This window comes from Martes martes (assembly GCF_963455335.1).
Source record: "Martes martes genome assembly, chromosome: 2".
Classification (NCBI taxonomy): Eukaryota; Metazoa; Chordata; class Mammalia; order Carnivora; family Mustelidae; genus Martes; species Martes martes.
Window position 1 is genome coordinate 764,341 of NC_137889.1, and position 13,859 is coordinate 778,199.

Consider the following 13,859-nt stretch of genomic DNA (forward strand, 5'->3'; position numbering starts at 1 on the left):
ATGTGTATGTTTTTTACCTGGTAGTGTAAAAACCACTGAAGATATACTTTGTGAAAATGGTAACTTAGTCTCCTTAGGGTGGGTGTTTTCTCTTGATTATCCGTATGGACCCAAGTGGGGCGCCATGCCTGGTGTGTCCCCAGGACCAGACTGAGTCCAGTGAGCACCTTCACTCCCCACATGGCCACGCTCTATGTGTGCGTGGGGAGCCCCCGGGGCCATCGCCACACCGTGATACACCTGCCAGGAAGACACAGCTCCTACAGCCGGTCCTGCCGCGCGTCTGCTGGACGGAATGGGATCTCCCGTCGGGGCAGGGGCCGTTCTCAGGCTGTGTCGCCTGCGTGGCGTGGTCAGTAGAGAACAGCAGATGTTTGCCCTTCCTTGGTGTGCTCATGGCTCTAGTTTGGAAAAGCTGACTTGTGTTCAGGGTCTGGATCAAGGACACCCAACTCACCTAAGGTTGAGTGTGACACCATGGGACCAGCCAGGGTCCAGGAGTTCCCTTGGTGGACCTGCCACCGAATGGGAAACTTTGCATGTTTTTGTCAGTGCACTTGCACTTGTCCTGGCGATTTACAGCTGTTGCCAGCGCAGTGTGAGTGTCCTCTGACCGTGATAAACGGGTTCCCTTGGCGCAGGCAGCTGTGTTCGTGAGACGTAAACGCTGGCTGGTGGAGCTGTCACCACCTTCTTGTCAAGGGTGCTGGAGAACAGCAGCGTTAGCCCTCAGCCCGAGTGTTGGGCCCGGACCTCCACCAGCCAGCTCGTCACCTCTCTGCGAGCCTCTAACTGGCCCACTGCCGGTGTGTTGAAAATAGAAATTGTGTGCACCTTTACCCTTGACGGGGTGGAGTGCTGGGTACAGGACCTTTTAAAGAAAACGCATTTAAGTTGTTGAGTTACTGCCTTATTGTTAACTTATTTTAGCCAAAAAAAGGGGAGGGGGAGAAAGAAAAAGAGAAATTGGGAAAGCTTTTAATTAGATGTATTTAAATAGGGAAATCAACCTTTTCTGTCACCTGCCTTCAGTTAAGCGCCTTAACAGTTTGTATTGTTTGTCGGTGCTTCCTAAGCCAGCGTCCCGTGCAGTGGTGGTTAGGGGTAAGTGTGGGAGCCTGGGGGGATGAAGGAAATGTTGGCTCAGGAGTCAGCACGCCGTGAGTCCGTACTGGGCGCCCTGTTCTCCCACTGACCTACCTCCCGAGTGTTTGTAGTATTGTCTGTGACGTCCATGTCACAGTGAAGGCTGTCAAGTGTGAGCCTCCCTTGGTGGTGTGTACCCAACACCTAGGCATGGTCTGACCGCGTTCTGCCCTTCCTGCTCTGACAGCCTCAGAACCACCTGGTAAACCTCCGATTTCTCGCCGCAAATGATAGATGACACATTAGCCTTGTAACCTCAGACTTGGAATGTGCTGCTTTGAAAGTTACTGGTTGCTCCTGAGTTGCAAACCGATATCTTATTTTATAAAAGAAAAGCCAAATGAAGATCTCCGTGTGAAAGTCTTTAATAAAATGTGTCTTTATTTCAGTATCTTAAATAGTGACGATGAAGAAATATTCAGTAATGGAGAGCAGGAGTACACGTCCAAAAAGAGGAAAAAGGATCATTTTAGAAATGATACAAATGCTCAATGTAAGATCATTTTTATTAACAATTTCATGGTATTTTACTTGTTTAATATATTGACATACTAAATTGTTTTGACGGTGCTGTCTGAAGAAGTAAGGGACGACACGTGAATAACGGCTCTGTATGCAGTATTGCCCACTGACTTGGTTGTCAGACTCTTTGCAGCTTCACCATTTAGTTCGCAAGATTTGCTAAAACAAAAAAGATAGCAAAACCCACAAAGCAGCTCATGCATGTGTAATGACTGAAAAATGGTCGTGAGCTCAGTTACCAGTTTGCTCCCAAGCAAAAAGCCCAGGTGGCAGGGGTCTTGACTCTGGACCCTGGGCAGAGCTGAACTGGGAGCCGAGGGAAGCATGCAGGCCCGGCCGGGCAGGGAGCCTCCTGGCCGTGGCTCACCTGCGTGACAGGCCCCACTCTCAACTGTGGCCCGAGCAGCAGGAGTCGCTGGCCTCTGTCTTAGGGTATTCAGGCTGCTGGAAAAGACGGGGTCCTGCGGAGAACAGAGTTGTCACAGTGCTTGAGACTCTGGGACTGAGTTATGTGAAAAAGACAAAAGTAGAAGAAGAAAAATTGTTAGAGTACACAGAATTAATGACTAATCACTTTTTTTTATACAAATCACATTTTTATAGTCCTCTATGTTTTGCTATTAACTGCAGTTTCTCATAGAGCTAGTTTTCTTCTAAGTTGCTAAGATATGGCACTATCTAAAGTCATTTTTCATGTCAAGATGTTTCAGCAGCTCTTAAACTGGTATCGGGAAACAGAGCAGTTCTGTTGACATTCAACCAAGTGATAGCATCTCTTTTCTGTATAAGTCAGATTAATTTTGTTACCATGTACAACTGTTGAAGTTCCATAAAAATCTTCATTTTAAATGATTTGCCAGATTTTAAAAACAAAGTTAATTTTTATTCTAGGTTTTTATCGTGAGAAATGGATCTATGTCCATAAAGAAAGCACGAGAGAAGTAAGTATTCCATTATAAATAAGAGTGTATTTGTGTTTTCTGTTGAATACGTAATGTCATATTAAATAAATTCTCTCTTTTGCAGTATGAGATTCTGGCTCACATTCTAGCAGATGAAAACCTAGGATCTTTGAAGCGGTGATTCGTGTGTGCATGTGTGTGCACGCACGTGTGTGTACCTCTGTGCACGTGCGGTGTGTGGTTAGTGCTCCCACCACAGATCTGCGTCAACCGGAGGGCTGTTTCAGAGCAAGGATGGACCCTTAGACGGTGTGACATTTTCTCACTACCTCTCCCCAGAAGCTGCTGGTGTGAGCCTCAGGTGCTGCTGGCATGTGTGTCCTTGCTCTCGTGTGTTACGGGCAGAGAGAACAGGGGTGGCCCCCATCTAGAACCGGTGTGACATTGTGGTGACGTCCGAAGCTGTCCAGCGCAGTGGGAGCCCGTCCTGCTCCTGTCTTTTGCCACGCCGGCTGCAGCTTTTCTGTGGGCCGCGGGCCTTTCGCTTGGACTCCGCCTCCTTCTCTCCTCAGTACCCACGGACGCCTCCTCCCTTTTGCAGCCCGAGAAGCTCTTCCTTTGCCTTACTTGGCCGCAGTGGCGGAGCATAGTTTAGGAAGTAGTTGTTTAGCGTAGGGGTAAGATGTCCAGAAGTGTTAGTGATGGTTGTTCTGATGTGGCCCCACTTCCCAGAAGCTTAGGGGCCAGCTTCTGAGCCGGGAGACTGATCTGGCTGGTTGGTGGTGAGGACTGCTGTGGGTTTGAGCTCGCTCTCGGCTTACAGGCTCAGTGAGACCGTCACAGGAGCGCTGGGCAGAAATTGACTGGCTGCCGCTCATGCCTGTGTAGTACTTGGTCTGCTCTGTGTTACCACACTGACTACAGAGCAGAGACCCGGTCAGGACAGCGTGAGCAGCCAAGGGAAATTTCTTGTGAATCTGCAGAGGTGTTGTGTGGGCCCCGGGGCAGGGACACAGCCAGGCTTCTTACCCTTGGCTGCATCTCTGGGCTGAGCACCTGATACGGACCAGGTGCTGTTGCTGCTTGTCTGCGTGGCCCACAGCCTCTGAGCTTCCACGTGTGGTACCGGGCCCCCCACACGCAGGTGGGCTCGTGTGGCCCAAACAAGGGGTTCGCAGTCTGTCAGTTAGATTTAATTCCCCCCAAAAAGGGGCTGCTGTGGCATGGGTGGCCACCTGAAAAGGAGTCTGTGTCTATACCGGTATTTACAGTTCCGTTCAGTGAGGAGGAGAAATGTCAGCAGTGATGGGCTTCAGATTATAATCTATAATTAACCTTTGCTTCCTGCACAGCTCCCAGGAGAATAGTCTGTGTATAGTAGATACTCATGAATAACGTGCATTGTTTTAAAAACACGTGTTTTGTTGGTTTGTGCGCACATTAGGACCATTCTTGGGATTTGGGCACAAAACCAAATCAACTTTCATGGGGCGTCTTTGGTCTGAGACTCAGGTGTGCACTCCAGCTGCCTCGCTAGCGCCTGTCCCACCATCTGTTAGGCAAGGGGTCATCTGCCACTTCATGTTCCTAGGACTGTCACGAGTTCGTCTAACCCCACAACCGTGACTTGAAAATCTCTATATACTCTCAGGATTTCAAATGCAGAAGCTCGAGTTTGGAATGACTCCTGACACCCAGTGTACAGCTCTGTGCAAACCAGTGTAGACTGGAGGGCCCGTCGTGAAGGACACACAGCGGAAATAGACGGCAGGGTTTTCAGTACCGAAAACACGTTCTCTGTGTCCATCTGTTCCCTTGGCTTCCCGGTACTGCGGGTCTGATGACCAGCTCCCGGGTAGCACTGCCGGGTGTCTTCTGCTCCCCACCCGGACACTGCACGTAGTCACCCCCCAGTGCTGGGCCTCAGGCCTTGGCCCGGTGTGCGGGGCGCCTTTCAGACCCACGGGGAGCCCTCTAGACCCGTGGGGCAGGGGGCTCCCTGCAGAGGGCGTGGGCGTTGATGCGCGTGCGTCTGCACAGCAGCCGGGCAGACGGCCTGTGCGTCTGTGGGAGCTTAGCCTAGAACACACCCCGTTGTGACTTAAGTTCCCCAGCTTGTCCGACAAGAGAAAGCAACAGGATCCTTACCAAGTGTTTGTCTTTGTCATTGTGTCCGTAGTGGTGTAAGAATGGCAGAGCGGAGCATCTTGATCACACGTGACATATTTAGCATTGCTATTTTTACTCTGCGCTAAGTATGGAATAAATCATAAAAATAAATGCCCTTTCCCAAAATCAAAAAAAATTTGCACAGACTGATCACATTAACTGTCACTCCATTTTGACTAAGTGACTAATGACGGATCTCAACTGCCCTGTGTCTGTTTTTGCAGAGGCACGGCTATTGTACCCTGGGAGAGGCTTTCAACCGCTTAGACTTCTCAAGTGCAATTCAGGACATTCGGAGATTCACTTACGTGGTCAAAGTAAGTCTTCATTTCAAAGCCGTTCTGAGGACACTTGATGGGCTGGGATTTGAAGGTCACATGTGTACATATTTAAGACGCTTCGAGTGTTGGTGCAAAGTTGTGCTTGTTTGATAGCAGAGCAGAGCACGAGGAGTGAGCTCAGGAGGAAACAGAAATGCTGGGCGTTTCTCCCACACCGGCGCGCCTCAGGCCACGCGCTTTCTGCCGGGGCTGCCTCACGTTGCCCGTTTCCCCCAGCCGCACCCTCAGGTGCATTGCCGGGGGAGACCCAGGGGCGAGCGCGGGCTCTTCCCGAGACGTGCGCGCTGCTTCAGGGACCGGCGGCGAGCGGGTAGGAGAGTCGAGTACATCTGTGCGGAAGCCCGGATGCGTTGCCATCTGCTCGTACAGAAAGTTTGTCTCGGCTCAGAAAGAGTAGATATCCTGTGCAATGTGTGTTATAGGCAAAGTGTAAACGATGGTCCGTGATGCTGTTATTTTCGGGTTTAATAGGACTGTGAGACATTAGAAATCGTTTCCTTGTAATGGTTTCTCGGAAATTAAAAGTGTTGGTGACAGGACAGAAGTATTGGGGTTCAATCACTTTACACCTGAGGTAATAGTACCTGTTTGGTGCCGCCCCCGTCGGAGTTTGCCAGGGCGTCGTGGGTGACCGGCGTGCGTGGGCCCCTCTGCTGCCACGTGCTGTCCGGAGTCCCACGCTCCGGGGCCAGTGGGCTGTATCCGGACACACGCCCTGGCCAGCGGGCGCCTCGCCTCTTCTCGGGTGAGGCCCCACGGCCGTGCTCAGCTGGTCCAGACTGCGGCGAGCCCGGTGGCCGGAAGCTGTGCGGGAGCGCGGAGGTCTCTGTTCGGTGAGGGTTTCTCCGCGCACCGTCTGCAAGCACAGGCCGTCCTGAGCTGTCCCTGGCCGCTCCTGAGTACCTCCCCGTCCGGGGGGAGGCCGTCCTCGCTGGGGCGGAGCCGGGAGCTCCACAAGGGCGGGGGCGCAGAGCTCCCAAGAGGTGGGTCCCCGGCCAGAGCCCGTCCTTCCAGCCGCCCGCACCTGCTCACGGTTTGTTGTTCCCTCTGCGTGCCTCACTCTTCCCGCGGAAGAGCCTTTCCTCCCGAGCCTTTTCTCTCTTTGAAAATGAAAATACCTGCGTTAGCCTCTTGCCAGCAGTAACGGCTGTGAAACGACGTTTCCTCTGCCGGTGGTTTTCTGATACATAAAAAACATGCAAGTGTAGAGTTAAGAGTGTGCCATGTGCATGGCCCCCTGAAAGGGCCCTGAGCCCTCCTGGAGCACCGCGGTCTCGGTGCCGTCCCCCGGAGACGCTGTGCGAGGAGCCCAGGGACTGCGGAGGTGCCGAGGCCACATGCGTGACTTGACCCGCTCAGTCACTGCCTGGCGGGAGTCCTCGCCTCTTGCCCCCCAGCCCTGCCCCTTCGCACCCCCTTCGGAGGCGGCAGGGTTGCCTTCCAGAGGCCCACTTGCCGTGTCTGCCTTCTGCAAAAAGCGAGGACAGAAGCCAGCCGTCGGCGGTGGTCCGAGTCCTCGCGCTGCCGCAGGCACAGCCGTGCGGTCCCAGCCCCCGGCCCGTGCTCTGGCACCTTCTCCGCCCACGCTGGCTCTCCGGCTCTCCCCCAGTTGCGTTCTGTGTTCTCACCTCCGGATTTGCTTGGGACCCCCGGGACCCCACTCTGCTCACTGCCACCTCCTCCATGGAGAGGCGGGCCCTGCGCGTGCTTGGTGCTGTGCGTTCCTTGTTGCGCTGTGGGGCGCGTGCTCCGGAGCCCGCTGGGGGCGGACGCTGTCGTCTGCGGGAGCCGCTGCGGCTTGTCGTGCTGCTTAACGGGTCTACGGCAGCTCGTCTGCGCCCGTTCATGTTGGGACACAGAGAAACGAGATGGGAGGCGGCATGTGTCTGGAATCCTCAGTCATTTCCTTATGTTTCTCAAGGCGTTCGGTGATGGGAAGGAATTAATAATATGTACTTTTCAATATGAAAATATGATATGAGATGCTCTTGTTCCCCCGACGTTAGCAGTTTAAATGGACACTAATCAATGATTATAACATATTTTCTGAATAAAAACTAGTATTATTTTAGCGTCCAATTACAAATTGTCTCAGTTGCCAGAGTAAAGGTCAGCATTTTGGAGTGGAGGTGTGGTCCTCGTTCTCACCGTGTTAGGAGTGGAAATTTGATGTCTTCTGAAAACAAATCCAAACTAAGTTGTCTCCCCCACAGTCCTGCATGCAACATGAGAAGCCATTCTTGGGATTACCTGTTAGTGTTTGCGACATTTTCATACTAGATTACTTTAGTAATTTTAATAATTTTTGTCTGAGTTTGAGGAATAAATGTTGTTTCTCCAAGCTGTACTCAGTCCACTTTGTAGAGGAGAAAACAAAATTTTAGGTGCCGTGTTCCTCAAGCTCATGTAACTGACCTAGAATTGGGGCTGAGCCATTGGGTCACTTGTGTGCCTGGTGCCGGTGGGAACCCCGGGGAAGCCGGAGAGCGGGGAGTGACTGTGCAGGGAGAACCCCGGGTGGGCAGCAGCGGCTGGTCCTGTTCCTCCTGTGCTAGGGCGGGTTCCTGACTTCGAGCAGGTGGGGAGGTGCATGTGGTCACGTCAGGCAGCTGGGAGCGGAGTCCAGACACCAGTGCCTGCTCTGGGCCAACACAGATGCCTCCAGCAGTGCTCACGCCACCTGCACTGGCTGACCACGTCATTGTCCTTCCTCACCAGTGCCCACGTTGCTTTTCATAAACGTGCTGCTGTGTGTTAGCTTCAGGCTAGTGGTCATTAGGTGCTTGTAACACCTGTCTCTGATTCAAAACCAGCTTCTTCCTGTTTTGTTTTAATATTTCAACGTTATTTTTTCAGTGTTCCAAGATTCATTGTTTCTGCACCATACCCAGTGCTCCATGCAATCCGTGCCCTCCGTAATAGCCACCACCAGGCTCCCCCAACCTCCCACCCCCCTACCCTCCAAAACCCTCAGTTTGATTCTCAGAGTCCACGGTCTCTCATGGTTTGTCTCTCCCTTCCAGTTTCCCCCAACTCCCTTTTCCTCTCCTCCCAGTGTCCTCTGTGTTTTAACAGATTGTGAAAATTGTCCTGGCCAGATACTTTAAGCCTAAGCATAATTTATTGAGCTATTAAATTTACCTTCACAGAATCAATGCTAACAAATATTTTCACTTAGTAGTAATTTTTCTTCTTATCAACTGTTTGCAATTATTATTTCATAATATGCTATGAGAAATTTCCTTCTTGATAAAGAAAAAGACAAGTCAAGTTACAGCTTAGATTTGACCCTTGGTGGGGCGCCTGGGTGGCTTCAGTCGTTAAGCACCTGCCTTCAGCTGAGGTCATGATCTCAGGGTTCTGGGCTCAAGCCCCATATCCGGCTCCCTGCCCAGTGGGAAAGTCTGCTTCTCCCTCTGCCTCTCCTTCTGCTCATGTGCTCGCTCACTTATTTTCTCTCAAATAAATAAAATCTAAAAAAAAACGATTTGACCCTTAGTGTGTGAACAGTTTTTTTTGGTGTTTTTTTAAAGATTTTACCCATTCATTAGAAGAGAGAGAGGGAGCACAAGGATGGGGAGCAGGAGAGGGAGAAGCAGACTCCACACAGAACAGGTTGCCTGACACGGGGCTCCATCCCAGGACCCTGGGATCACAACCCGAGCTGAAGACAGCCGCCCAACCAGCTGAGCGCGCAGGCACCCCTGAGTGAACAGTTCTTAATATCGCGTCCATAATTCAGCTCACATTTCATTTATCCCATTTATAAGTCATGTTAACAGCATTTTTGGTGAGTTTTATGAGCTTACTTTCATTAAATAAGGACAGATTTGGTAGAAGTTTGAAGATTTTACTCAAGAAAATTAAGCATACGCTTGGAAACATAGCAAGACAACCCTTTCAGAGAATCTTCGACACCAGATTCCGGCTGCGCTCTGCCGTAAGCACCTGTCCTCTCTGGGAGTGAAGCCACATTGAGGGGGATGGGCACGGCATCGCAGGGCCGACTGAACCCTGGCTCCGGCTCCGGCTCCCTCCTGCGTGGGCGGCCTGCGTGCCAGCCTGGTCATCCTGAGCGTGGGACCCGGCCTGCTTTGCTCACCACAGAGTTCCCTGGGTGCGAGGCCACGTCCGTCATGGTGGAGTGAGGGCCCGTGGTCAGACAGCTGGCGGCCTAGGACAGACTCGGGCCAGCTGACCCGGAGCTCGTCCGTCCTTGCTGCAAGCTCAGGTTGGGTCTCCTGTGGGTGTAACCTTCATCCACCTCCTCTTTCCTGTGGGGTCCCAGGCCCTCCCTGTAGCACTGGGAGAACAGACCACACTCCTCCTGCCTGACGTTGGGGACAGCAGGGCAGTGCGCTGGGGGCGGGAGCAGCCGTGGATTGAAGGGCTGTGTGCGTTTTCCAGGGGGGTTGTGAAAGCAGCAGCTGTTGAAGTTTGCAAACGTGTTAGATGTGCTGTGTTTCCTGAAGTAGGGACTCCCTGGGGAGAATCCCCTCAGAAGTATAAAGTGCTCACGCCTTCGTTTGGGTTGTGTGGGACGTGTGCCTGAGGTCCATGGTCCTGTGCCTGCGGACGGGCCTGAGGCCTCACCGCCGTCGCTGGCACGCTGCTCCCTCTTCTGCTTCCTGTGCTGGCTCGCTGGTTCGGTAGGTTTTAGAGGATAGTACATGCTCAGGGAGGGAGCTGCACGCCACCACAGAGTGTGCTGAGCACCCCCATCCCTCCCCAGGCTGCTCCTACCCGGCCCCCTCTCCCCCTGCACCCCCTCCTCCCCCGTGGCTGGCCGCTGTTGATTTCTCAGGTGTTCTCCAGGAAATGCTCTCTTTTGTAAACAAGTGTGCGTGCCTATTTGTACTTTTGTGGGGACGCACAGAATTTTAAGTCCCAGGTAGGACCCTGCCACGTGTTCTGTGATACCGAGAACACGGCTGGGACTCCTCCAGACAAGTGCGTTCGTTGTTATGTCCTGCGTTTCCCCAGATGCCCACTATTATCTTCTGGTGGTGGCAGGGCTGGTTCTTCACTCTAATTCCCTGGGAACCTGTAACCGGAGCGTGTCTGATGTACGGACAGTTCGGAGTCTGACGTACAGACAGTTCGGATTACTTAAGCCTTATTAAAACCCTCATAGGAACACCTGCTTTCCTCTGTGATGGTAACTTTCCTATTCAGCTTGTTCTTCCGGTTCGCGTTAGCCCGTGGTGGCCAGCGTAAGGAGGCCGTGTCCCCCAGCGTGGGAAGCCGCTCCCTCGCCCACCTGTCAGAATGCTGTGGACACTTTCACGGTGTCGAGTGCAGGGTCCTGTACTGGATTCTCTCCAGTTCTGTAAAACGGGAGTGAGCCCTCCACGATTCAGCCGCAGACACACGCCGCAGTGTAACAAACGTTGGGCGTTCCCCAGGGTTCGTGACCTGCTTGGGGAACAGGTGTGGCGGGGGATGGGACAGTCTGCGACTCTCTAGGCCCCGACTCTTCCTGGGCTCCTGTGAGAGGAGTTCGTTAATCCCTCCGCCGTCCTGGGGGTGAGCCAGTCCTCACTGAGTGGCCGTGTTTGCACGTGGCTGACAGATGGTCACCGAGAGGTGGGTCGTGGGAGACTCCTGTTCAGGCAAGGTGGTGTCCCACGGGACTGCGTGTTCCTAGGCACCAGTGTTCCACTGGGCGATGGGGTTTTCCAAAAGTGCGGTCTTCTGAAAGAGTATTTTAGCAGCTTCCTGACTCGGAAGAACATTAAATGGTGGAAACCAGATTTCCATAAGAGCTGGTTGAGTAACTGACCAGGAGGATAGAGTAGGTCAGGATTGAGCCGCTCTGGCCCCACCTTCCCCCCCAGGAAAGATGCAGTGTGAACGGCCAGGGGGGCCGGACTCCCGGGATGCCCCGAAAGGCCCATATCTTGCCGATAGTTCACACATGAGAAGTTCAGAGTTGGGGGTTTCACTTAGTCCTTTACTACTGGGTACTTTGTTCCAACCATTCCATGTAACTGCTGCATTCGAATCATCAATTTTATATGTTCCTACAAAATATTTCTAAGTAATGAATCTGTGGGGTCGAATAGCAGTCCGTAAAAGTCTTATGTCCACATGAAGCGTTAAAATGAGAAGCTGGGGTGGTGGGGGGAAGGGCCTCCCAGGAGCCTGGGTGAGGCAGGCCGCGGTAGGCTCTGTAGATCCCAGGTGGCCGCAGGGCTTGGGTCCCAGCTTCTGGAGTGGAGCGAATGCGTGTCCCGTGTCCCCGGCACCCTGTGCCTGGCGCATTGCCCTAGCAGCCGTGCGATGCTCTGGCAGGAGGCTGGTGGGACCCAGGGCTGTTTCACTCTCGGGCACAGCACCTGCGTTTTGTGCATACTCCGTCTTCCCTGAGGGCCAGAGCACAGTTGTCCACAGATGTTTTGAGGGAGGATGGTTTCAGCTGCAGACGCCTTGGGATGCCCTCCTGAGTGGAAGGTGCAGTCCACGTCCACGGTGATGGCAGGTTCACGGCCATGTTCAGTGATGGAGACCTTGCTGCTCTTAGTTTAAGGAACTTTGCTTCTCAAGGGGAACAGGTGACCTTCCTAAATGTGTCCTGTGACATCTTGAAGTGGTGGCCTTTCGAGCTCAGTGAAAAGGCCTGTGAGGTTCCCAGGAGTGTGGAGTCACCCCTTTACAGGTCACAGGTGCGTGATGGCCGTGTAGGAAGCCCGCTGCCCCCAAGCACCGCAGCCGGCACTGCAGCTCACCAGGCGCGTGTCCTTCCCAGAGTGAGCAAGCAGGGGGTCCAGTGAGCCACCGTGGACGTGAACTGTTGGGTGGCTCAGGCCAGTGATTTCCTACCGCTGGGAAATACTCACCACAAATTCTGCTGAAGGTACAAACCGACTGGTAGGGCACTCTGAAATAATTAGTTTATTACTGGTTGTTTTACCGAGTCCACGGTTCCTTCTCTTTTCAAGAAAACTAAGTGTTTAGAAATGGAGAAAGTTATAATACATTATACGTTGATAAAAAATAAAAAAAGTTTAAAAAAATGGAGAAAGTTCATTCTGCATTATAAAATGTAGATCCTTCACAAAAAGATGTCTTCTCCATTCCTTACCACAAAAAAGATACATTTTTCTTAAATCTTCCTTGTTGTCAGTTCAAGAATTGGTGGTAGGCTGCTACTCCTGGTGTTTGCTCAGTCTTCTCCCCAGAAACTTGTTGGGTTACAGCATACTAGCAAGATCTGTTGGTGCCCTAAGAACAAGATGCGTTAAAGAGGAAGGACCGAGAAATACGTGTGGGGCCTCACACAGATGCTTGTTTACTTTAGTAGAGGATGTACTCACTCTCGTGTGATAGTATCGGGAGCGTGTGTGCGTCGAGCGTGTGACTGGACAGGTAGAGTGCTCCTAACAACAGGTCGGCGGACGTGCCGTCTGTGGACATCTTTGTGGCCTGATTTCCTTCCTTGGGAGTTGACGCTTACCCGATTTTCCTGTTTATAGTTCTGTCACCTTTGGAAGATAGTTTTATGATTTGTGTCTTTTGTTTAAAATTGTATAGTAGTAAAATCGTATCATATGTAATTCTGAGAAACTCATGTTTCCCATTCAGTATTCTCAGAGACGCCAATTTCCAGTCGAAAGAGACACTCTTCAACTAACTTGATACTTTGACCTCAGTAAGATTAAAGTAGACACTGTAGCTCTGACGTTTTTAAGTGATACAGCGTAAATTGATGGTCGTGGTAGATGGGTATGTCCCAGCGTGGGGCGTACTGGAAGTGTGGGCTTTGTCCTTTAGAGGGCGGGTCAGCAGAAGCCCGTGTCCAGAAGCCTGAAACGTCCCTCTCGTGGGTCTGCAGGGACCTGGCCCACCTTTACCAGGCCGCACGCCGGTGCTGTCAGTAAGACCACCCGCGTGATGAGTAGGCCCACCGAGGGGTCCTATAACCAGTGTAAAATTGTAAATTGTGTTACAGTGTAATTTAAAGGAAATAGCAGTCCTTTCTTCTGCCCCTTCTAGAAGTCTGTGAATAAGACGAGAGTCCTTGGGAAAGGGGAAAAAAGGGACAAAGCAAGAAGTGGGAGTCCCGACTCACAAATCATCTGCTCAAGGTGATCCCCAAATGGGAGGCTTATTTCAAGTGCATTCTGTGTCATTGTGATGCCCGTTGGCCTCTGAGCCGAGGGACAGGGCCCTGGGCCCCGAAGTCTCCTGGGAAACCAGCCCAGATGGCAGGGTCCATGGTCAGGGTCACGGGCTCAGGACGGCTGGTTAGAATGCTCTGTATTACAGAGTTTCAGTTACATTCCTATTTTGTTAAATGTGTGAGATTGAGAAGACTTTTAAAAATCACACTTACGGAATTTTACATGACTGAAGGTTGAAGCTGGCAGGTGGGGGCAGTACGTGGGTGATAAGATGAGGGGCCGGGAGCATGACTGGGCCCGTCTCCAGCATGTCCAGTTTGACGTGACCAGAGCTGTGGTCGCCTGTGCCCCACAGTGTGTGCGTCTGCGGTCCCTGCAGCAGAGGGGGAGGACTGCTTATGGAAGCATTAGTAGGTGCTTTGTCCCCTCAAGGTCATTACATGGTCGTCCTACTTGTAACATCTGCTGTCTCCTGTGTCCTTTCTCCCTTTGGAAACCGGCAAGGTGAGCGGGAGGGAAGGTGGAGAGTCCCGCGCTCAGGGAAGCAGGAGGCAGGTGTGGTTACCCAGAGCAGCCTGGACTGGGCAGCAACAGTCCGGGGGGATGAACGGGTGTGCCCCCCTGGGCCAGGGAGGCCTGGCTCTGGGTTCCCTACG

The 13,859-nt window shown here is 52.3% G+C and overlaps 1 protein-coding gene across 7 annotated transcripts in view; it reads left to right on the forward strand.

The window, feature by feature from the left end:
• Nucleotides 1-13,859, forward strand: part of FBXO25 (F-box protein 25) — a 57,202-nt gene that overhangs the window by 27,326 nt on the left and 16,017 nt on the right. For all 7 annotated transcript variants that reach the window (XR_013966484.1, XR_013966485.1, XR_013966486.1 and 4 more), the window contains exons 3-5: nt 1,536-1,639; nt 2,560-2,609; nt 4,964-5,056. Coding sequence is in view for 4 of the 7 variants with exons in the window: in XM_080797757.1 (XP_080653883.1) it covers nt 1,536-1,639; nt 2,560-2,609; nt 4,964-5,056 (247 nt within the window). In the remaining 3 variants the exon portion in view is untranslated. The remainder of the gene's footprint in view (nt 1-1,535; nt 1,640-2,559; nt 2,610-4,963; nt 5,057-13,859) is intronic.